We start from the raw sequence: 22,730 nt of genomic DNA, 5'->3' as shown, positions 1-22,730 counted from the left end.
AGTGCTTGTGCAGAAAAGAAAAGAAAGAAATCAAGTCAAAAGAAGGTCAGTATAGTAATTTTATCGTGTATGATTAGCACCAGATCAGAGTATCTCTTTCCCACTGAAGCATAAAGAGAGAATTACAAACGAATTTTAAGCTGAAAATAAGCAAGAAAGCCATCAGAATGGTTTTCTGTGTATTTAAGCAACCAAGATATCAAAACTTATTTTACTGATACGATTTTATTTTGGGACCTACTAGTTAACAGTTTTAGAGAAGAATTGCAGAGCTGATCACTGCCATGAGCATGCAACTTCTTGCCTATGCTGACAACCAAGAATTTCAAACAATTACATTTTTTATAAGTTAATAATCACTCCCCACCCACCCAAATCCAAAATCACTTTCAATTAAAACCAACAAACTTTCATTCAGTTCCTAGGCAGGTCAACACAGCAGACGTCTTTGAATGGATGGTGTGTTACACCAAGCAACCCACAGAAAACAGTATTCAAATATTTATAATAAAGATAATTAAAATCAGTAGTACAGATTTTTGTAATTTAAAGAAGCACAAGCTTAAACAGAACAATTATGATTTGAAGTGCATCAGCAAGAACTTCTAATTCCTAATCATATAGCAGTAACAATAACAATAAAACTACTACATTCCACATTAAATTTTCTTTGCTGAAATGAAGAAAACTCAAGGGAGAATTAAACATGAAAATAAAAACTTGGAAATCTATTTAGTTCTAAATCAAATTCCTGGCCCAGGGCTCTTTAAATTTCAGTACAGGTTTTTCCACCAGGCTCTGTTCTTCAGTGAAAAACAGTAGATATTTTGTCAGCCTAAGAGCATGCTCATTCCTGGACTAGAAAACACAGTTGGTTTGGGCAGTTTTCAGATTCATGACATGACACAGTGCTAGGGGCATATCCACCAGCAATCAAGTTTGACCCTGCTCAGCCCAAGATCCACCCAGAATATATTGTAGGATGCTTTTCTTGTGACTTCTTACATAAAGGTGACTGAATCCCACAAAGAAACATTGCTCATCCTCACCTTCTGAGCCCATTATATGTGTAATTTCTGGTCAACTTAGGTAAATTGAAGGAAAAAGTATAAAATCCATCTTTAGCAACGAGAAGGATGTTGAGCTAATACAACATTAGATCTTTGTTCTCAAATAAAACCCATAGAATAAAACTAGTCAGACTTTTTGCTGCACGGATTATCGTCGCTATGCGGGGGCACCACTGTACATACAAAACACAAGCGCATATGATACAGAGAATGGTGTTGGGTTTTATGCCATTTGTGCATGTGTGTCTCTGTAACGACACCGGAAGGATGTGATAAGTGGTATGCCTGAAAACTCCTGGAAGTGCCTGAAGCAAACAACCCATGCGTCCAATACTCTTAAGAAAATGAAATATGTCTAGAAGGGAAGGATCTACTAGAGGAAGAAAAATATTAGCTTAAAGCTTCTCCAAGGCAGTTAGGATGACATATACGTATGTATGCACAGCTGCTATAAATGTAAAGCTCTGGAAATCAAACAAAAAACAAAAACAAAAACCCTACAGCTACTCATCTTTAAGAACAGGCAGCAGCTCTCCTATAAAAATAGGAAATACCTGAAGGCCAAGGAGTCAGAAAATAGAATAAGTTTTAACATCTTGAAATGTATTTCTGGTATTTGAAGGTTGAAGAAGAAGAGGAAGAAGAATCATACACAAGAAATGCCTGGAATGACCTGCTTATCTTGCATCATTCATTAACAGACTTTATTCCGTTATCATGGGTATTACGTCACCCCATCACTGATCACACCATGACAGAAGACGTTGTTCCGAATGGCTTTCTCCTACCGGCAGTTTATGAAAATTGAAAAACTGCCAGAACAGTGATGTTTTGAATGCCATGGCCGAAATGAAAGTAAGGTTTTATTAATGCAAACATCTCTTAAATAGCTTAATGCAGAGCTGACTTTGGTATAAAAATTATGTGAAGATATTTCAAGATAGTTTAGTAGTCACTCTTAACTGCAATAATTTCTAGTCAACTATATACCCATTCTAGGCAGCAGATGGCAATATTGTGCAGTAGATATTTGATAAAACTTACTACTGCTGAGTGAGAATTTTATTTAAGTTCATTTTTGATAAAGACCTAAATGAAGTCTGCAAATTTGTTCACATTGGGACGGGGGGGGGGGGGGGGAAAGAGATTTTTTTTTAAAAAAAAAATCAAATTTCATGCACATGGACAAAATCAAATTTTGTCCATGTGCATGAACAGTACATCTAGCTATTAAACTACAATGTGTATGTTATGTGCTGTCGAGTTGCAAGAGGGATGTCAAGATAAGTGATATAATTTAAGGAGTAGTTTTACCCGCTCCATACCCCTAACGAGTTTTTCTATGGTTAAGCAGGAACTCAAATCCAGGTCTACTGAATTCTAGTCCATCACTCTATCCATTATACCACATTAGGTATCCAATACATGCTCTACAAGTGTGCCAAAATTTATACAGTCATGCACCACAATGGAGATGTTGTTACAGACGGGTATTGCATAAAGACAATAGATACAGCTGTTGAGCTCTTCACTCTCTTGCTCACTCATTGGATTTCTGGTCACCAAAGTATAACTCTGTTTTAGGAACAAAGACGGAGATATGGCACTAAAACTGTGATCTGTGAGATTATTAAAAAGGTTCCCCTTGACAATTTTTTGTCCAGTCGTGTCCGACTCTAGGGGGCGGCGCTCATCCCACTCTTCAAGCCATAGAGCCAGCGTTTGTCCGAAGACAATCTTTCCGTGGTCACATGGCCCTGAGATTCTTACATTTAATTTATATTTTTTTTTCATCCATTACAATTAAAAGGCAAGATACTGTTGAGGCATACGTTATCATCACAATCTGAAATAGAGGGAAAGTTGTCCTTGGATTTGACTTGGTGAACAGCAGTGTATAGGTTTTAACCAGATAAGTAAATTCAACCAGACTAGCAGACTAGGTGATTAGCTGAGATTAGAAGTGCAAATTACTAGTGAAACTCCAAATGGCCTAGGGCTCAAGGTCTCTCAATGAATACTTGTTCCTGTATGAAACTGCCTGGGATCAGTCACTTTTCAGAATTCCCCCACAGATGGAGGTCAGAGTGGTAAGAGAAAAGGTGGAGAAAACAAAGCAAGGGTAAAATATCATCTGAATATAATTATGGAAGAAATGGGAAGAAAGTAGAAAGCTACAAACTACATCAAAGATGGCTTGGAAGAGGACATATTCAATGGAGGCAGGTTGGAAAAGTTGTGGAACAAGACCAAACGTCAGAGAAGTCCTTAGAGACCAGAGCTATGACTCCACCATGGGACTCCTTTACACGTAAAGGATCTGTGTGTGATGTAAGAAGATCTTGGCTGAGCAAACTGGCAAGAAATTTGAGGAGTCCTGAGTGAGTGATACATAGTATACAGGCTTAATCAACCAATTTTACAGAGAAAAACTAAATCACTTCACAAGGAGCTGAAGCACTTTGAAGAAAAAGTGGCAAAGCATCACCATTACTAGAAACAACTTGAAAACTCGCATCAGAAGCTAAAACATGTAGAAGGAACAGGAAATAAAGCACAACTCAACAAACACGAGGAAAAACATGCCATGCTAGAAAAGAAATGGGGTGCAAGGAATTGACAGCGGCATCAACAGAAAAGGATGGTAAATCACTTCTGAATATTTTATACTTTGAAAACTATGCTGAGACAATCCAAAATGAAACAAGGGATAGTGCTAGAAGATGAGACTCCCAATTTGGAGACAATCAATCACCTACTATGGAAAAGCACAGGATAAATATGAGTAGCTGCTGTCAGCAAGGAGCTGTTGTTAACTCTCCAAAGGATTTAGGGTGGATGTCTAGTTCCTGATATGCACAAAGGCAAAAGGAAAGTCCAATGCTGCATTACCCACATAATTTCAACACAGATTGCAATAGGTATGAATTAAAGCCATCTCAAAAGCAACAAACAAGATATGGAATGTGCAGTATGTAATGTTGTAATACTTGGCATGAATAAACTAAAGTGGACTGGAATGGGAAATTTTCTATCAGATAATTATAAGGTGCTTTACTCTGAAAATGACCAAACTCAGAAGAAACAGTGTGGCTCTAATTGAGGTGAAATATAAGAAAAGCCGTTAGGTCCTATAATACAAATCTGACCAAATAATACCAGAATTTATAGGAAGTGTACTGACATAACCATCAGCCAAGTCTATGCTCCAGTTGCCTATGCTAGCGAAAAAACTGAAAGCTTTTATGCCAGTGTCCAGGAGGAAATATATTATGCACCAAAACAAGTTGTGCTGATAATTGTAGGCGACTATAATACTAATGTGGGAAATTAACCTGAACCAAATATCCTTGGAGAATTCCAAAAGAAAACAATAGAACAACTATGCATGCAGTGAACAATCTCTTTATTGCAGATACATGCTTCAAACAACTCACCAGATGACTGCACACATGCTTCTCACCAGCTGGCCAAAACAAATGGACTACTGTATATAATTAGAAGACAGAGAGACTCCATCCTTCTGCTAAAGCAAAATCAGGAGACTAGTACAGACCGTTGATGTCAAAAATTAGAGGAGAGCTGAAGAGCACTAGAACAGTCACAGTGCCCAAATAAAATTCAATTAAAATTCCTGAAGAATTTAAAGACCGTATGAAGGATAGGTTTGCATTATTAAACCGATAAATGTGAGCTAGAAGAAGTATGGATTGAAACCAGATATGTTATCTGGGGAAAAATGCAAAAAGCCTGTTCAAGTAACCAAAAGAAAAGACAAACACTGACGAGTGACTCTTAAAATAGTTAAAACAGGAAAGATGCAAAAGTAAAAGATGACATAATAGAGACACAATTGTAAAAGGAATATTTAAGTGTCTTTCATATAGGGGAAAAGAGAACTGCTACAGTAATCATGGTAAAGAAATAGAAGAAGCCAGCAAAAAAAGAAAAAAAGAAAAAGAAGAAAGAAAAAAAGAAGGAAAAAAAAGAGGAAAAACAAAATGCTTCTTCCGTAAAATCCAAGAAATCAAAAGGAATATTAAAGATTAAGGGGCACTGAAAGATAAACAGGAAATATGTGATTGTGGTAAATAAAGATGGCAATAATGCACTGAAGAACTAAACAGAAACGAGTCATGAATGATAGATAAATTTAGAAAAGAAACCTCTGCTGAAGAGCCTGTAATTTTGGAAAACTAAATTTTGTTTAAAGCAAATTAAAAGAATAAATTAACAGGAGTAGCTATATTAAGTTACAGTGAATGTACATAATAACATTATAACAAGAAAATGATGAAAAAATAAAGAAAACAAAATAACAGTCCACAGAATGGAGTAATTCAATATGCATTCCAATCTCAAATACAGAAGACACCAATGTCTGTAGTAGTTGTGGACCACTGCATTAATCTCCCATGGAGAAAAGATGATGCTCAAACTGGATAGAAAAAAGGAAGAGGCACTAGAGACCACATTGCAAACATATGATGGTTAGTGGAACATATGAAACAATTTCAGAAGATAATTAGGTTTTGCTTTAAAGATTACAGTAAAGTCCTTGATTGTGTAGATCACGAAAAGCTCTGAATCATTCTAAAAGAAATGGATATGAAAGAACATTTCACAGTGCTGATACATATAGTCTAGATAAACAGTAGACAGAGAAATAAAATGGTTTCCACTTAGCAAAAGTGTCGATCAAGGGTGCATTTTATCTTCCTGTCTGTTCAGTCTATGTGCAGAACATAATGCACAGAAATATGGATTGGCTTCAAAGGAAAAATGAGTAAACATTGATGGAAGAAACATTAATAATTCAACATATGCAAATTATACCATGTTGCTGCCAGAAAATAAAATAATTTGAAACTATTGTTGAAGCAGGTAAAAGGCAATAATACACCTGAATAATAATAACGATGATGATGATCATCATGTGTTAGTGAGTCGACTGCAATTTATGAAGCATCTTTCCACGGCTTAATAGGTAGAGAGTACTCAAAAATTGGTTTAGCATTACTTTCTTCTGGAGGTGTCTTGGGACTGTGCAGCTTACACAAGACCACATAGCCTGGTTCGTCTCTCAGAAGGTACAGTGGGGAATTGAAATCCCAACCTCAGGCCCCACAGACAGGTACCCGATTCAATTCACTGAGCTATCCAGCCAGAAGATAAGAAATAATGACTCAGTGTTTACACTGAAGAGGTTGACATTTGAAAACATTTTTGTAATATTTTCACTTCATCAGTCAGAATGGACAATGCAGCCAAGTAATCAGAAGAAGTCTGAGACCCGAAAGGGCAGCTGTAAAGGAACTAGAGAAGATCTTTAATGATGTGTTGCTGGAAACAAAGACCAAGATTGTTTATAATATGGTACTCCCAATTACAGACGTGACAGTTGAAAAGATGAGGAATGCTGATAGAAAACAATTTGTCTGAAAGGCAGCATTGTGAGAGAACTTTATAGATACCACGACCAGCAGGAAAACTATTAAGTGGGTTCTAGATCCAGTCAAGCCTAAAGAGTTAAAATGACTAAACCGAGGTTATCAAACTTTGGGCATATCATAAGACGAGGATACTTGTTAGGAAAGACAATAATGATAGCAAAAGTGGGATGCAAAGGGAAGAGAAAGCTTAACTTGAGATAAAGGACATCATGGCCTTTTGTTTGAAAGACTGGAGTAGGACCCTTACTGATAAGATTTCCTGGAAATTGTTAATTCATAAGCATGCTATAAGTCAGGAGCAAACTGACAGCACCTAGAAACAATAAATTTGAACGAATGAAATTAATATTTATCATACCTGATACCATGAAACATTACATATACAATTTTTGTTTTAAGAAAGCTGTTTGTCTCAATACACATTTCAGAAGCAATCAAATTATCTTAGAAACTGCAAGTCACAACTGCATACATACTGAAAAAGCTACAGTTTAATGTTCACCAAATCAAGGCATAAATAATAATAGAAAAAAGGAAAGTGTGTATCACACAGTGTGCTACCTTCAATCCCACTTACCAGGAGAAATAAGATACTAATTTAAGAAAAAATGAACAAAGCACCCATTAAACACACAACGAAAGAGACTATGTTTAAAGATACAGTTGGCGATTCAAAAGCGTAGTATAAACCAAAAAAAAGGTCTTCCAGCTGGACATACTGAAAAATGTTACTCAAATGTATTTTTTACACAACTGTGCAAGCATTTCCAAGTCACATTTTTAAAAAATGGATGTGAAGGTGTTCTCAACTGCATATTGAGAAGCAACCTTTTTCTTTATCGTTTAAATCATGGAACAAATATTTAATTCCGACTCTGATATTCGTTTCTTTCCAAAGAGAACAGAGTGCATTTGGAATAGACATGGTGGCTTCCTGGCCCAATGTTCCTACAATTTACCCTGTTTCCTCATTCCTACAGGAAGGGGAATGACAGGGAAATAAATATTGAGGGTAATTTTTACAAACTACACCCTGGTTTTATCTTTTTAATCAGTTAATACTTGATGCCTAACACACTGGTGCTTATAGGTCCTGAACTGCTGAGTGGCAACTGTGGCCCTAATGAACGAACATTTGGGACAGTCAGACAAAAGGATATTTGTAACAAAATCATGTCTCAAAAGATCAGACTCCTTTTCAAAAAAGATCTAGTTTGATCCAGAAGACGTTTTAGCCTTTATTCAACGCCTTTAATTTCATTTAGTGTTTCTTTACTGTTACCACTGTTTTAAATTTTTTTTTTACAGCCCCAGTTAAGAACACATTCCTAAAGGGAAAGAAACCAGGGAATCACATCTTCTCTTGCTTTGCTTGTGTGTGTTGAAGCAATTTCTGATTCAGAGAGAACACAATATGAAGACGTCTATGAGAAACACCACATATTTGAGGGGTAATATTCAATACACACACAAAATGAGGGATTACCATCTTCCACAAAATCTTCTCTGGAGAATCAAGACTCTAAGGTAGATTTATGGTAGAGAACCTATTCTGTAGAAGAACCCATATTCTGTATAGAACCCATAATTCTCTATAACTACAAGCTGATGGGATCCTTTGAATAATGACACTTTTCCTCACCGAAAAGTGGAAGTCTTGCTTGTATTTTTGTTCCAGGAAGAGCAGATGCTAAACTGCTGATATTCATTACTGCCAAAAATGCAGCAACAATGTTGCAAGCCAAAGTAATATTTTAAGATCATTGCTGGTCAAACGTTCTCGATTAGATTTCTAAATTAGCACACGCATTGCTAAGTACAAAGCTGCAACATGTTTTCAAAACTTTTGTCCATTTTCAAACTGAGTTGTCAAAGATCAGGGACTGAAACAATGCCTCAACACAAATCACCAGCTATGAGCCCCCTTGCTGTTCTCTTGGTTTTTGACTTTGCTCCAGTAAGGCTTTAACTAATGATAACTGAGTGAGTAACATGGGTGATCACAACAGTATTTGCCGGGCATCCTTTTTAATTACTACTTTACAGTTAAACTGAAGGGATTAAAATGTAAAACACCCAAATGGACACAGCTGCTTGCCATTTGCAACAACAGTGGCTAAAATGGAATTTGAATTGCTGAAATGTTTAGGAAGTCGCATGTATCCCAGCAATCCCGGCAGAGTCGGACACATCACGATCCAGAGTATTTTAAGCAGCCATTGCATACAAATGACAGGAGAGGTCCTTGTAGTGGTGGGGGCCAGCTGCAGCCTCAGAAGTGGAACGCAGCTGGAGGAAGAAGCTCACTGCAGCGGCCTCCTCCCACGGCCTTTTCTGCAGTGGGGCTGAATTTGAGCCAGCAACTGCATCAAGTACCCTATCAACCCTAGCATAGATTGGCTGCAGTGCACAAGTATCCACTGTAAGGCTTTGTGGGCAATGATCCACCACAGATGCGGTGGCCCTGTCAGGGTGGGAGTAAGCTAAATCTCAGCAACACCAACATCAATCATCAATCCTGATCATATGTCCAGCAAACAGAGCAGTGTCTTATTCTCGCGTTAGAAAGCTCTTTTTGCTGAAGACATGAAATGTTCTGGCTGATTAGGCTTCATATTTAACACCCTCCTTATGGCCAAAGTTTCCTATGATATAAGCCAATCATAATTTCTGATCTGATGTATTCAGTCTCCTCTGGTCTAAAGGAGTACAGTGACTTTAAGAATCATGTCTACAAGAGCTTGGGAAAAAAAATAAGTTGGCAAGCATTAGAAACCTCCTCCTCCAACACATAAACACACATTCCCCCCCCAACAACATACTGCCAAATCGGTGGTCTAGTGGTAAATTCTGAAGTGCAGGTGACCATCCTAACAATCCCCATAGCCACCTCCTCTCCCCAACCTCTCCGCCATCAAAGAGAACCTAAAATGCCAACTGTTGGATCAATCCATTTGAACAAACAAGTTCAGAAAGCTTTGTTACCAAAGGAAACAGGTCTTTCTAATGGGTCTTAATTGTCCTTTTAAGACTAAACCACCATCAAACACCTTCTATGACAACAGGGAGAGCAGGCAACAACACGACATTTCTACGAAAATTCATTTTTTCTCCCAGCTACTGTGGAGACTGCAGCGAAGCTCAGAGGGAAGAGCAAAGTCTAAGGAGGGTGGTCACTGATGTCACAATCCCTGCTATTCAGGATGTATAGGGGCTTTCAACCAGGAAGCCTTGCCTCCATTATACAACTGAGTCTAACAACAGGATAGTTACTTTTATATCTGAAACGCAATGCACACACCTCACCACCTCTCAGCCTTCACTGTTTCCCTAAAGCTGTTAAGATTTATTTATTTTATTTATTCTATTTCTATCCCGCCTATCTGGTCATTTCGACCACTCTATTCTTACTATGATAGCAATTATAAAAGCAAGAGCCGACACAAGCCTCCTTCTCTGCAAGTTTTAAAGGCACACAAGTTCCCTTATACACTCGGTTCAGGAAGCTGGGTCGCTTTGCCACCGTGCCTTATAGCTCTGAGCATTTAAACAAATGACTCAAGTACTTCATTGCACAGTAAAGGTAAAGGTTCCCGTTGACAATTTTTGTCCAGTCGTGTCCAACTCTAGGGGGTGGTGCTCATCCCTGTTTCCAAGCCATAGAGCCAGCGTTTGTCTGAAGACAGTTTCCGTGGTCATGTGGCCAGCGCGACTAGACACAGAATGCCATTACACAATATATAACATGAAATCAAGGCACTAGCAAGAAAAAGGCCCGCAATTTTCTCCAATAAATATTTAAAAGGCACATAAGGCAAATATTTTATAAAGCTTCTGCTAAGTTATATTTTAAATACATAATTATTATGAAGAATGGATCATACTTTACCTCACTAACTGGCTGCCCCTGTTGAGTCAAATCCAGTTCCTGAGGTCTTGCCACCTTATCAATGTCTAGGGAGTCCATACTGGAGGCTGCAGAAGTGATGCTAGAACGGGAGGAATTACTGATAGAACGGACTTCAGCATCACTCACAGTACCTGCCGATGCTGTCCTTCTATGCTGGGTAGGAACTACAGGCTTGCTGTCTTCCATTACCGGCTGCTGAGCTGCTTCATCCATGCTCAGAGAGGCCTTTTCTAACTGTGCAGTAATATCATCCAAAGAAAAGATAGCATGTGAAGGCTTCGTTACCCGACTAGATGATGAAGAGGACAATCCTTTCATACTACTGTGTTTAGCTGCAACTCGGCCACTCCCTGGTGGCTTCTGGGCCATTTTTCCATCTGTGGCAAAGCGTTTCATTGACATACTGTTTGCAGACTGTGATCCAATGCTACTGAGCTCCTGCTCTATGGAACAAAGATCTGCCATGAGAGCATCAAGATCCACAGTCTCTCCCTGATTCAGGGCTTCTGCAATGAATGAATGACAAGAAGATGATCAACAACCCAAATTCTATCAACATGCTTCAATGTTCTGATGCTTCATTTATTTGGTCACTCTGTGGTAGCGATTCCTGAACTTTGCACCTTTGGCATTTTAACATCTGCTAAGAAATAGAGGGTCTATCCACAGACCCAACACACTGCATTCTCACAGCTCATGGGGGACAATGTCCAGGCCTGATGGGTTTCACCAGTGGCCAGCACAAATCGAGTGTGTGCCCTAAAACACACACACACACACACACACAAAACTGTTCTCCATGGCTGCACAATGCCTATAGCACCGGGCAATTGCTTTTCCGATCAGCGTTTCTGATCTTGTCATTGAACAGCTCCCAACAAATATGTGAGAATACTAGAGCACTATATAAAAGCTCACTCATCTGAAAGTTAGTAGAGGAAATGTATAAGTGTTCACGAAAATATATATTTAAAAACAGTCTTAAGGTTTAATATTCATTATCCACCTTGCTATATAATCTATAACAATAATATTAGAGCTACAGAACTGGAAGGGACTTACAGATCATCAAGTCCAGCCCCTGTCAAGGGGGCACAGTTGAGAATCAAATTCCCCACCTCTCACTCTGCAGCTAGACAGCTAAACCACTTTTGGTTGCAATATCCAGTTGGGTTTTTGTTTTATTTTATTTTGCTTTAACATTTCAAAGTGTCCTTTAAACTGGAAAGATTTCCTCCTGAATATTCTCTTGTATATCTGTTTACTTACCATATGCATTATGTATACCGCAACAGGTATAAGCAGACTTTTTATTCAAATATGTCATAAATGTCATTTAATATCACCCACAATATCTTTCCATTTCCTTTTTAGTTAGATTCTACTTAACTAAATTTCAACTCTTATTATTATTATTGGTATTAATTCAAAATCCACTGTAAAGATTGTACTTTTACTTAAGAGGAGGAGCATCTTTGATTTTCACCATGAAGAGTGTCCAGTTTTATTCCCAGCTTTGGAAGTATCTGATGCACATTTTCATGATGTTGACACTAATAAACAGTTCTCTAGCTTTGTTTAATGCAAAATAGGATTTAATCCTGAGCAACTAAAGCAGGAGGAAAAAAAAGACGACGTATGCAAGATTTAGACCTAAAACTTCCTTTCTTTATTTGAGGACCATCTTCTGCTAACATTCACTGTCTCTTTAACTTTCACCATGACAACTGTTATTATTTATAAATACAGGGCTAACGTCTTTGACCAGCTCATTGTTTCAACCAGCCTGTCTCCTTTCCAGGGGTATACCATATTTTTCCTTGTATAAGACAATATTTTTGTCTAAAATCTTTAGTCTAAAAATTGAGGTCATCTCATACACAGAAGTAAGCTGAGGAGAGAACAAAATGGCCCATACTTTGCCTCTGTAAACAGGCTTCCTCCAATCAGGAGGCTCAGCTGCCTCCAATCAGGAGACTTAGCTTCCTCTAGTCACGAGTATTATGTAACTGATGTCAGCTGATGCTGAACAAACCAATTGGAACACACCTCATTGGAGGTGGAGCATGTAGGCAGTGTTTAGATGCAATGGACTGGTAATCTCTGAGTGTTCTGAGCTAGAGGCTGAATTAAGTAAAAGTGTGATGCATAATATGACAGTACAAATACAAATTAAATACAGATTAAAGGAGCATCAAATGCTTGAAAAATAGTTATTTCTTACAATTTAGACAGGGTGCCAATAATTTTGGCCAGTGCATTTTTGGGTTTCTGTGTTGGATTCTATCAGATTAGACTTTTCTTCTCTGTTTTGTGTGTGTGTGTGTGTGTGTGTTGTTTTTGCAACTACAACAATTTTCTGAGAGAAGGGTTGCATTTTCTGACAGAATTGCAAGGGTGTCAATATTTTTGGCCATGACTGTAAATGTTACCTAATTACTAAATAAAAATGTGTTCTGTATTATGTTTAAAATATTAATTTCTTAATTTTGGGTTAGATAAGTGAGGGGGTCTTATACATGGGGCACCTTATACATGGAAAAATACTGTTGTTGGGACATGGGGATACTAGCTTTGATTCTCAATGTCTTCCCCACGTGTATACCGAGCAGGCCTTTGTGCATTGAGCACAAATGTATAAAGAGAAGCTTCTGAGCAACTCATCTCAACATACTTACAAGCCTCCATGATGAGAAGCCCTGGTAACACAGGGCTCCTAGATCATGGGAAGACTGTAAGTGCATTCAACCAAATATGTTTACAAGTGCCTCTTCAGATCTTCATGCTGAATGCCTGAAGATCTGACTGACACCCAGAGGGATTTGAGGATGGGTGGGACTTAAAACATGCGCTCCCATTCCCCACCACAGTTACAGACTTCCCAATTTCAGGTTAATGTGTTTTCCTCCCAGTTAAAAATGATTTAGCAATCTGTCTTACCATTGAGATTGTACATAGAAAAGCGATAGGAGAAGTTGGCAATATTCGTTTCCTGACGGAGAGGGGATCTTTTAACTGGCTCCATGGGCTTGTCTGTATCCAGGCTCTAAATAAGGGAATAAGAAGAAGCAAAGTAGACTACAGTCACTTCAAACATGAAATGAAGATTTTCAAATACAGGCAATATTTTGTTTTGATACAACAAATGTGATTAAAATATGAAGTTACATTTTTAAATTTCATTTGGCAGTAAAAAAAAGTTTAATGACTATTAATAGATTTACCTAGTTAAGAAGAGAAATCCCTATATGACTGCCTACAATAAAAAACAAAACCTGAATTCCAGTGTGGCTTTCTATGGTAGAACAGCAAATCAGTTAAAAGTTTATACAAAGCATGACTAACCAGAACCTATTTAAAAATTACTCAGATTTAATGGCAGTTGACCATTTTCTGAGCTGTGAAAAGACTATTAGGATAAAACTAGACCCTGATCTAACTGAACATTCTGGCACCTGTCCAGTAGCACAGAGAGGTCCCTAACACACTCCAATGTTCTTCTCATGCTAACTTCCTTTCTTGGCATCATCCACCATCAAGAGCAACCAGCAGCATATCCTACTGAACACAAAGGAGTTTCTCTCTTCTGCTTTGGTCTGTATGAAAAGTTATAAAGAGAATTAAACCTGAGTGAGTTTGTCCAGTTCTCCAAGCCAAGCTCCAAACATCTTGTCCAAATCCTGATCTTCTTTATCACTATCTTCTTCTGCCCCATGATCAAGTTCTTCGTCTGACAGTTGCTCCATCTGTGAAAGAGAACAAACATTTTACAAACAAGTACTTGTGTATGTTTGAGATACAGTGTTATGTTGTTCCACAAGACTGTTCTGATCTTCCTAGAATATTTTTATAAGTAGATGACCACCAGATTCTGCTAAGTATACAATGGCCAAACTCATATAAGGCATTTAGGTGTGCATGACAGGATCATGGAAGTTCCTGTATCTACATGATGAGGCATCAGCTCCATTTTGCTGATATGCCTTTTCATGTGCCCTGCAGCCTGAAAATTAGCTACAATTTGAGGTACTCTGATGACATTTTTCTGGTCTGGACCCATGGGAAGGAGTTCCAGAGAAATTCCACTGGGGTTTCAACAACGTCCATCCAAACATCAACCTCAGCCTGGAACAACAGATACATTTTCCAGACACCATTGTGTGAAACTACAGGACATCTTTACACCACGCTGTATTGAAAAACCATCAAGCAATATAACTACTTGAGTGCCTCCAGCTTCCATCCTGAACACATGATAAAATCCATTCTTTACAGCCAAGCCCTGAGATACAATTGCATATGCTCAGACAGAGACTTAAAACTCAGGGGTCTACAAAATGGCTAGGAGGCATATACATGCTTACAGATAACCCCACAATCTCAAACAACTACTAACACACAATGGAGTACACAACACTAACATAGAGATGAGGGCTAAACACTGCTACAAACCCAGATACCAGCTCTTCCCCCAAATTTATTCTGGGAACACAATTAAGGACCTAACAATGTCAGACAAAATACCAAGGGTACCTTTACCTGTTCCTCTGCCAATGTTATCAATGTCAGCTTTTGCCAACAATTCTACATAGTACAAATAGGACAGTTTCTGCACAAAAGAATTAATGGACACAAAGTGGACATCAGGAATGGCAATACACAGAAACCTGTTTTAAATTATTTCAGTTTACCCGGACATTCTGCACAAGACCTAGCAGTTGCCATTTTGGAGAAGAAAAAGTACAGGGCAAGAATCCAGAGAGAAAGAACTGAGATAAACATATACATACGGGAAGTTTAAAAGCCATCTCAATGGACTCAATATAAGCCAAGGTTTATTAGGTCATTATAAAATATAAAATATGTTGTGGTTTGTGCTGAAATTCCCAGCTAGTCAACATATGCCACTGAATATCCAACAGTTCATATGCTCTTTCCTTCTACTATCTACCAGAGCCACCTCACAAGCCCATTGGTGATTAGTGAAACTCATTTCCATCTTGTTCCTGCTTGTTAAAATATAGCAGTTAGTCTTTAAGATGCCACAATGTTTTTGTCTTCTTTATTTTTCCTTTGGTTTTGCCTGATATGTTAGCTACAATTAGCCACTCTATTTCTGCAGTTCCTCTTGAATGCATGTATGAAAATCCAATAGGATTTTGTCCACTATTGAGAGGCTTTCTAAAGACTATTAATTGGGTTAGGTTAGGCATCCTTCAGTCTCGAAAGACTATGGCAACGTGCTCTGTATGGAGGACTTGGTGCAGCGTCTAGTGTGGCTGAGGAGGCCAATTCGAGAGTGACAATCCCTTCCACACTGAAGACAAATCCAATCTGTCCACTGTCCAGCTCCCTGCTTTTGCTGCTTTTGTGACTTCCTCTTTGCCTCAGCCTGCTGGGCAGGCGTCTCTTCAAATTGGAAGAAGCCATGCTGCACCGCCTGCCTCCAGGCTGAACGCTCAGATGTCAGGGTTTCCCATCTGTTGAGGTCTATTCCTAAGGCCTTCAGATCTCGCTTGCAGATGTCCTTGTATCGCAGCTGTGGTCTCCCTCTGGGGCGCTTTCCCTGCACTAATTCTCCATACAGGAGATCCTTTGGAATCCGACCATCAGCCATTCTCACAACATGCCCAAGCCAACGTAGTTGTCACTGTTTCAGTAATGTATTCATGCTGAAAATTCCAGCTCGTTCTAGGACTACTCTGTTTAGAACTTTGTCCTGCCAGGTGATACCAAAAATCCGTCAGAGGCAACGCATATGGAACGTGTTCAGCTTCCTCTCCTGCCGTGCACAGAGGGTCCAGGACTCACTGCAGTACAGGAGTGTGCTTAGGACACAGGCTCTATAGACCTGGATCTTCGTATGTGTCGTCAGCTTCTTACTGAGCCATACTCTCTTTGTGAGTCTAGAGAACACGGTGGCTGCTTTGCCAATGCGTTTATCCAGCTTGACATCCAGAGAGAGGGTGTCAGAGATGGTTGAGCCAAGGTACACAAAGTCATGAACAACCTCCAATTCTTGTGTGGAGATGGTAATAGAAGGAGGTGAGTCCATGCCCTGGCCCATAACTTGTGTTTTCTTCAGGCTGATTGTTAGTCCAAAGTCTTGGCAGGCCTTGCTGAAACGATTCATGAGTTGTTGGAGGTCTTCAGCAGAGTGGGCAACAATGGCTGCATCATCTGCGAAGAGGAAGTCCCGCATGCATTTCAGTTGGACTTTAGTCTTCGCTCTCAATCTAGAGAGATTAAAGAACTTTCCGTCTGATCTAGTCCGGAGATAGACACCCTCTGTTGCAGTTCCAAAGGCATGCTTCAGCATGACAGCAAAAAAGATCCCAAAAAGTGTTGGTGCGAGGACACAGCCCTGTTTCACTCCGCTTCGGATGTCAAAGGGGTCTGATGTTGCGCCGTCAAAGACTATAGTGCCTTTCATTCCCTCATGGAAAGATCTGATGATGTTAAGGAGACGAGGTGGACATCCAATCTTGGGAAGTATTTTAAAAAGGCCATCCCTGCTAACCAGATCAAATGCTTTTGTAAGGTCTATGAAGGCCACTAAGAGTAATTGGGTAAAATATATCATATTGAGGGAACAAATAATGCCACATATCGTAAAGGCTTGGAAATACATATTCCTTGGAAACAAATGTGGACTCAAGTCTCCTAACTAAAGTACTACAGTATATGAATACAAGTGCCAACATTTTACTAGTATTCAGTTCCTTGTATATATCAGGAATGATTTTTCAAAGGGTGGGTGTCCCAGGTTATTTCATGTTCTCATCTAACTGGGAAAGCCACCCTGCATACAATAAGTAAGCAAGCCTTCAATCTCAGAATCAAAGTACTCATTGTTTGTCTCCAGTTCCCCAAACCATGGTATGAAGGATCAGGAAAGTGACATCTGAAGAGGGCTCTAACATTCTTCAAAGTATGCATAAAGATATTGCCATCTCAACAATGGATTAAGAACATAAATACACAATTGGAGTTTTTAGGACCAACACAGTCCTGGCTCTACAGATCTTCTCCCTCAAGCTATTTTGCAATCACTAATAGCTCAGTAGCTAAATCACATGGCTCATTCTGGAGTTCAGTCTGGATCTTCAAATCTCAGTTCAAAGCATTAACCATACCACAGTATTACTGTTCATGCTGGAGTGGGGACTGAATGAAGATTTCCTTAAATACATTTGGCTAACCTGACTTACTCTCTAGTGCTGTAAATGCTGCCAAAGGGAAAGGGTTTTTTTTATTGCTTACATCCTTGCTTGAGTTATGTATCAGCACAGCAAGCAAAGCTAATACTCTTGGCCCCCTCACTCTTGCTCAGTTAAACATATGGACAGTCTTAAAAGAAATCACTGACTAGGTCCTAAGACTTAAGATAGGACTTGCAGGTTTACTCCATGTACAACTAACATTTTTGTCGTGTCATCTTGTTTCCTTCAGCATTCTTAAGTTTCTGAAGATTGTTGTTGTTGTTGTTTAGTCGTTAAGTCGTGTCCGACTCTTTGTGACCCCATGGACCAGAGCACGCCAGACCCTCCTGTCTTCCACTGCCTCCCGGAGTTGTATCAAATTCATGTTGGTCACTTCGATGACACTGTCCAACCATCTCAATCTCTGTCGTCCCCTTCTCCTCTTGCCCTCACACTTTCCCAACATTAAGGTCTTTTCCAGGGAGTCCTCTCTTCTCATGAGATGGCCAAAGTATTGGAGCCTCAGATTTAGGATCTGTCCTTCCAGTGAGCACTCAGGTTTCATTTCCTGCAAAATGGATAGGTTTGTTGTGTCAAATTCATGTTGGTCACTTCGATGACACTGTCCAACCATCTCATCCTCTGTCGTCCCCTTCTCCTCTTGCCCTCACACTTTCCCAACATTAAGGTCTTTTCCAGGGAGTCCTCTCTTCTCATGAGATGGCCAAAGTATTGGAGCCTCTGCTTTAGGATCTGTCCTTCCAGTGAGCACTCAGGTTTCATTTCCTGCAAAATGGACAGTTTGTTTTCCTTGCAGTCCAGGGGACTCTCAAGAGCCTCCTCCAACACCACAATTTAAAAGCATCAATTCTTCGGTGGTCAGCCTTTTTTATGGTCCAGCTCTCACTTCCATACATCGCTACTGGAAAAACCATAGCTTTGACTATGTGGACCTTTGTCGGCAAGGTGATGTCTCTGCTTTTTAAGATGCTGTCAAGGTTTGTCATCGCTTTCCTCCCAAGAAGCAGGCGTCTTTTAATTTTGGGGCTGCTGTCTCCATCTGCAGTGATCATGGAGCCCAAGAAGGTACAATCTCTCACTATCTCCATATCTTCCCCTTCTATTTGCCAGGAGGTGATGGGACCAGTGGCCATGATCTTGGGGTTGAGCTCCAGACCATTTTTGGCATTCTCTTTCACCCTCATTCAGAGTGGTATCATCTTGACTCCCTACTTTAGGATTCCAGTCCCCTATAATGAGAAGAATATCTTTCTTTGGTGTCAGTTCTTGGTGTTGTAAGTCTTCGTAGAATTGGTCAATTTCTGCCTCTTCAGCATTGGTGGTTGGTGCATAAACTTGGATTACTGAGATGTTGAAAGGTCTCCCTTGGATTTGTCTTGAAATCATTCTATCATTTTTGAGATTGTATCCCAGCACAGCTTTTCCCACTCTTTTGTTGACTGATTATTTATTTATTTATTTATTTATTTATTTATTTATTTATTTATTTATTTATTTATTTATTTATTTGTTTGTTTATTTAATTTATATACCAGCCATCTAGAGGGCTACTCCATTTCTTCTCGCACAACGGGCATCCTGTTTAACGACAAATCCGCATAACGACGATGTTTTTGCGATCACTTTTGTGATCGCATAACAATGTTTCCTACGGGGGAAAATCACTTTGCGATGATCGGTAAGCTGCTTCGCTTACCGATTTTCGCGTAGCGATGGTTTTTCCCCAACTGATCGGTGGTTCCAAAATGGCCGCCAGGTAAAACAGGGACAGATTCCTCGCTTACCGGGCAGCTAAAATGGCCGCCGTATGGAGGATTTTCACTTAAAAGATAAGTTTTAAGTCCATAGGAACGCATTGAAGGGGTTTCAATGCATTCCTATGGGCTTTTTAATTTCACATAGTGATGAATCCGTATAGCAACGATTTTTGCTGCATGGATTATTGTCGCTATGCGGGGCACCACTGTAGATATGATAATCATCTGAATTGAATTCGCCTATTCCTGTCCATTTTAGTTCACTGACACCCAGGATGTCAATGTTTATTCTTGCTACCTCCTGTTTGACCACATCCAGCTTACCAAAGTTCATAGATCTTACGATCTCATACATTACAGGTTCCTATGCTGCATTTTTGTTTGCAGCATCAGACTTTCCTTTCCCTTCCATGCACATCCACAGCTGAGCATCCTTTTGGCTTTGGCCCAACTACTTCATTAGCTCTGGAGCTACTTGTACTTGTCCTCTGCTCTTCCTCAGTAGCATGTTGGATGCCTTCTGACCTGAGGGGCTCATCTCCCAGTGTCCTATCTTTTAGCCTTTTGTTTCTGTCCATGGAGTTTTCTTGGGAAAGATACTGGAGTGGCTTGCCAGTTCCTGCTCCAGGTGGATCGCGTTTAGTGTGAACTCTCCACTATGACCCATCTATCTTGGGTGTCCCAGCACGGCATAGCCCATAGCTTCTCTGAATTACTCAAGACCCTTTGCCACAACAAGGCAGCAATCCATGAGGGGGTTCTGAAGATAACCTTGCCCAAAATAACAAACGTGACTCAATGTTACTAAAGTCCTGAACATTCCAACCTAGTGTGAATGGTTTTCTTTTCCTATAAATTAGTAATATTCTAATAGGAACAAGCCATCCTGAGAACTAAACTTCTAGCAACTGAATCGGCAACCAGGCACAACTCAGCTCTCCGAATGTGTATGAGAATGCACAAGTCCAGTGGTTCCCAACCCTGGATAACCTGGGTGTTCTTGGACTGCAATTCCCAAAAAGGTTTCACCACCAGCTGTGCTGGCTGAGGTTTCTGGGAATTGTAGTCCAAGAACATCTGGGTTACCTGAGGTTAGGAACCACTGCACTAGCCCAAGTGGAAAGGACAGATAAATCAGAGGATACAATCACAGAATACTTTAACTAGAAACACAAACTTTTAAAAGTGTAAAATCATTCCTGCATTTGAGTCTGAAGCAAGAACTACAGTGGTATTTCCAAAAGTTGTCCAAAAGTCTAGAAATAACGAGAAGGTAAAGACAATTGTTTTTATTAATCTCTAAAGGAAAAAAGCCATAAACTTCTACTGGATAATTAAGAAGTTGTGCTTCTAAAACAAGGTTGTTACTGCCATTTCTTCTACTCAGCAAACACAAAACAAAGCCTCTCAAGATCCACAACATACTCCTACAGAGAATGAATTTTCTAGAAATGTATTTTACATCAGAAAAGCCCAAGGAATTTGATCAGGCCACAAGTTGTACCATCTCACACCATGTTAGAAATCTGCTCTCTCAGATATACTTCTACAGTACTCACAGAAGCTCTACTTATCGGGGTTACAGTGTATCTGGAACTCCTCCTGTCAGACTGTTTCCCTATTAGATGTCATCCAGATTTCTTCAATAATGCTTTGTTCTGTAAGGTAACGGTAAAGGTTCCCCTTGACAATTTGTCCAGTTGTGTCCAACTCTAGGGGGCGGTGCTCATCCCCGTTTCCAACCCACAGAGTCAGCATTTGTCAGAAGACAATCTTCCGTCGTCATGGGGCCAGCGCGACGAGACACGGAATGCCGTTACCTTCCCACCAAGGTGGTACTGTACCTATTTATCTACTCTCATTTGCATGCTTTCGAACTGCTAGGTTGGCAGGAGCTGGGACAAGTGACGGGAGCTCTCTCCATTGCGTGGATTCGATCTTACGACTGCAGGTCTTCTGAACTTGCAGCTCAGAGGCTTCTGCGGTTTAACCCGCAGTGCCACCACGTCTTTCTCTTGTTCTGTATATAGTCTAAACAAAAGGAGAAAAACAAAACCCCTCCACTAGAAGAGGACAGAGCTATAACAGAAGATACATTTCCCCATCTTCTTTGACTCAAGATTTTACTGAGTTACGGTGACTAACCAATAGTTATGCTTTATTACACACACAATCCAGGCAGTGCTATCCTTATCCTTTGTTATTAAACAGAAAGGACTGAATGCTTTCCAAGCGTTTTGCCCTGAGCTTCTCCACTGCAAAATATTTTCATGGTCAGCACATTCTGGGAAATTCAGAAATGCAGAAGTTTACACTTCTCTCTGTTTTCAATAACTCAATAACTCAAGTGCCTACATAAAGCACATATTGAAACTGCTTCACAGGCATTCCTCCAGTGCCATTATTATGAAACCTGCCTCACAGACGGGCAGTTTGAAATTGAGAGTCTGCTTAAGGCTACCTGATGAGTCTTTGGCTGAGGGAAGCGGCGAACCAGGAGATGCTACAACTCATATGTTTATGCACTGTAATATGTTTCTCACCACAACTGTCAGAATCAGTAGACACCTCCTTTAATATCTGTTTATATTCACTTAATATTGGGTATTCAATTTCCTGAGATCCGGCCACAATGAAAAATGCAGAACGTCACAGTGATCTGAGACCAAAGAAGCGCATGTCGCAAACCTGGGATAGCTTCCCACCTGAGTCCTGGGCTAGAAAGACCAGTGACAAGACATAAGGCAAGAAATTAAGCAGGGGAAGTGTTACAGCATTAAAGAAGAGGTTGCGTATCTATCATGTGCTTCACCATATGACACAGTGAAGGCAGCCAAGGATAAATATGGTAAGAACTCAAAACAAGAGAATCACAAGATAAATTTTTGAAGTGATAATGGGGCAGCAAACATACTGCAGAATATTAAATATCTGAGCACTTGATACAGTAAGGCATAAGAGAGGCAATTATTCTGAGAGTGGTACATCATCCACTATATTTATTCAGACACTGAGAAATCCAGTAAAGTGTTTCGAAACATACGTAACCTCTCCTCCCAACAGCCTCCTAAAAAAGAAGTGTTGGAGGAGACCAGAATGGTCTCCCTCCACTGGTTTTTGTAAACATTACTGATCACATTTAGTGTAACGAGGAGCTGCCGTGAGCCTTGGCTCTGATTATCTCCTTTTTTCCTCTGTGCAGCTCATAGGAGCAGTTGAGAAAGTTTTATTTCTGCTTTTGTTCAACTGGTTATTTCCAAGACCAAAATTTCGTTAATGTTCACCGCTGTTAAGAAGCCAGCTCCAAAAACTACAGT

General features: G+C 39.7%; 1 protein-coding gene across 1 annotated transcript in view; it reads right to left on the bottom strand.

The window, feature by feature from the left end:
* The window catches only part of RAPH1 (Ras association (RalGDS/AF-6) and pleckstrin homology domains 1), a 100,097-nt gene that overhangs the window by 27,475 nt on the left and 49,892 nt on the right, over nt 1-22,730 (bottom strand). Inside the window, 3 exon segments of the mRNA XM_020814481.3 lie at nt 10,413-10,939; nt 13,374-13,479; nt 14,060-14,179. Of these exon segments, the coding sequence (XP_020670140.3) occupies nt 10,413-10,939; nt 13,374-13,479; nt 14,060-14,179 (753 nt within the window).

The sequence above is a fragment of the Pogona vitticeps genome, chromosome 1 (genome assembly GCF_051106095.1).
Source record: "Pogona vitticeps strain Pit_001003342236 chromosome 1, PviZW2.1, whole genome shotgun sequence".
Lineage (NCBI taxonomy): Eukaryota > Metazoa > Chordata > Lepidosauria > Squamata > Agamidae > Pogona > Pogona vitticeps.
This window is presented reverse-complemented; position numbering and strand designations above follow the sequence as displayed.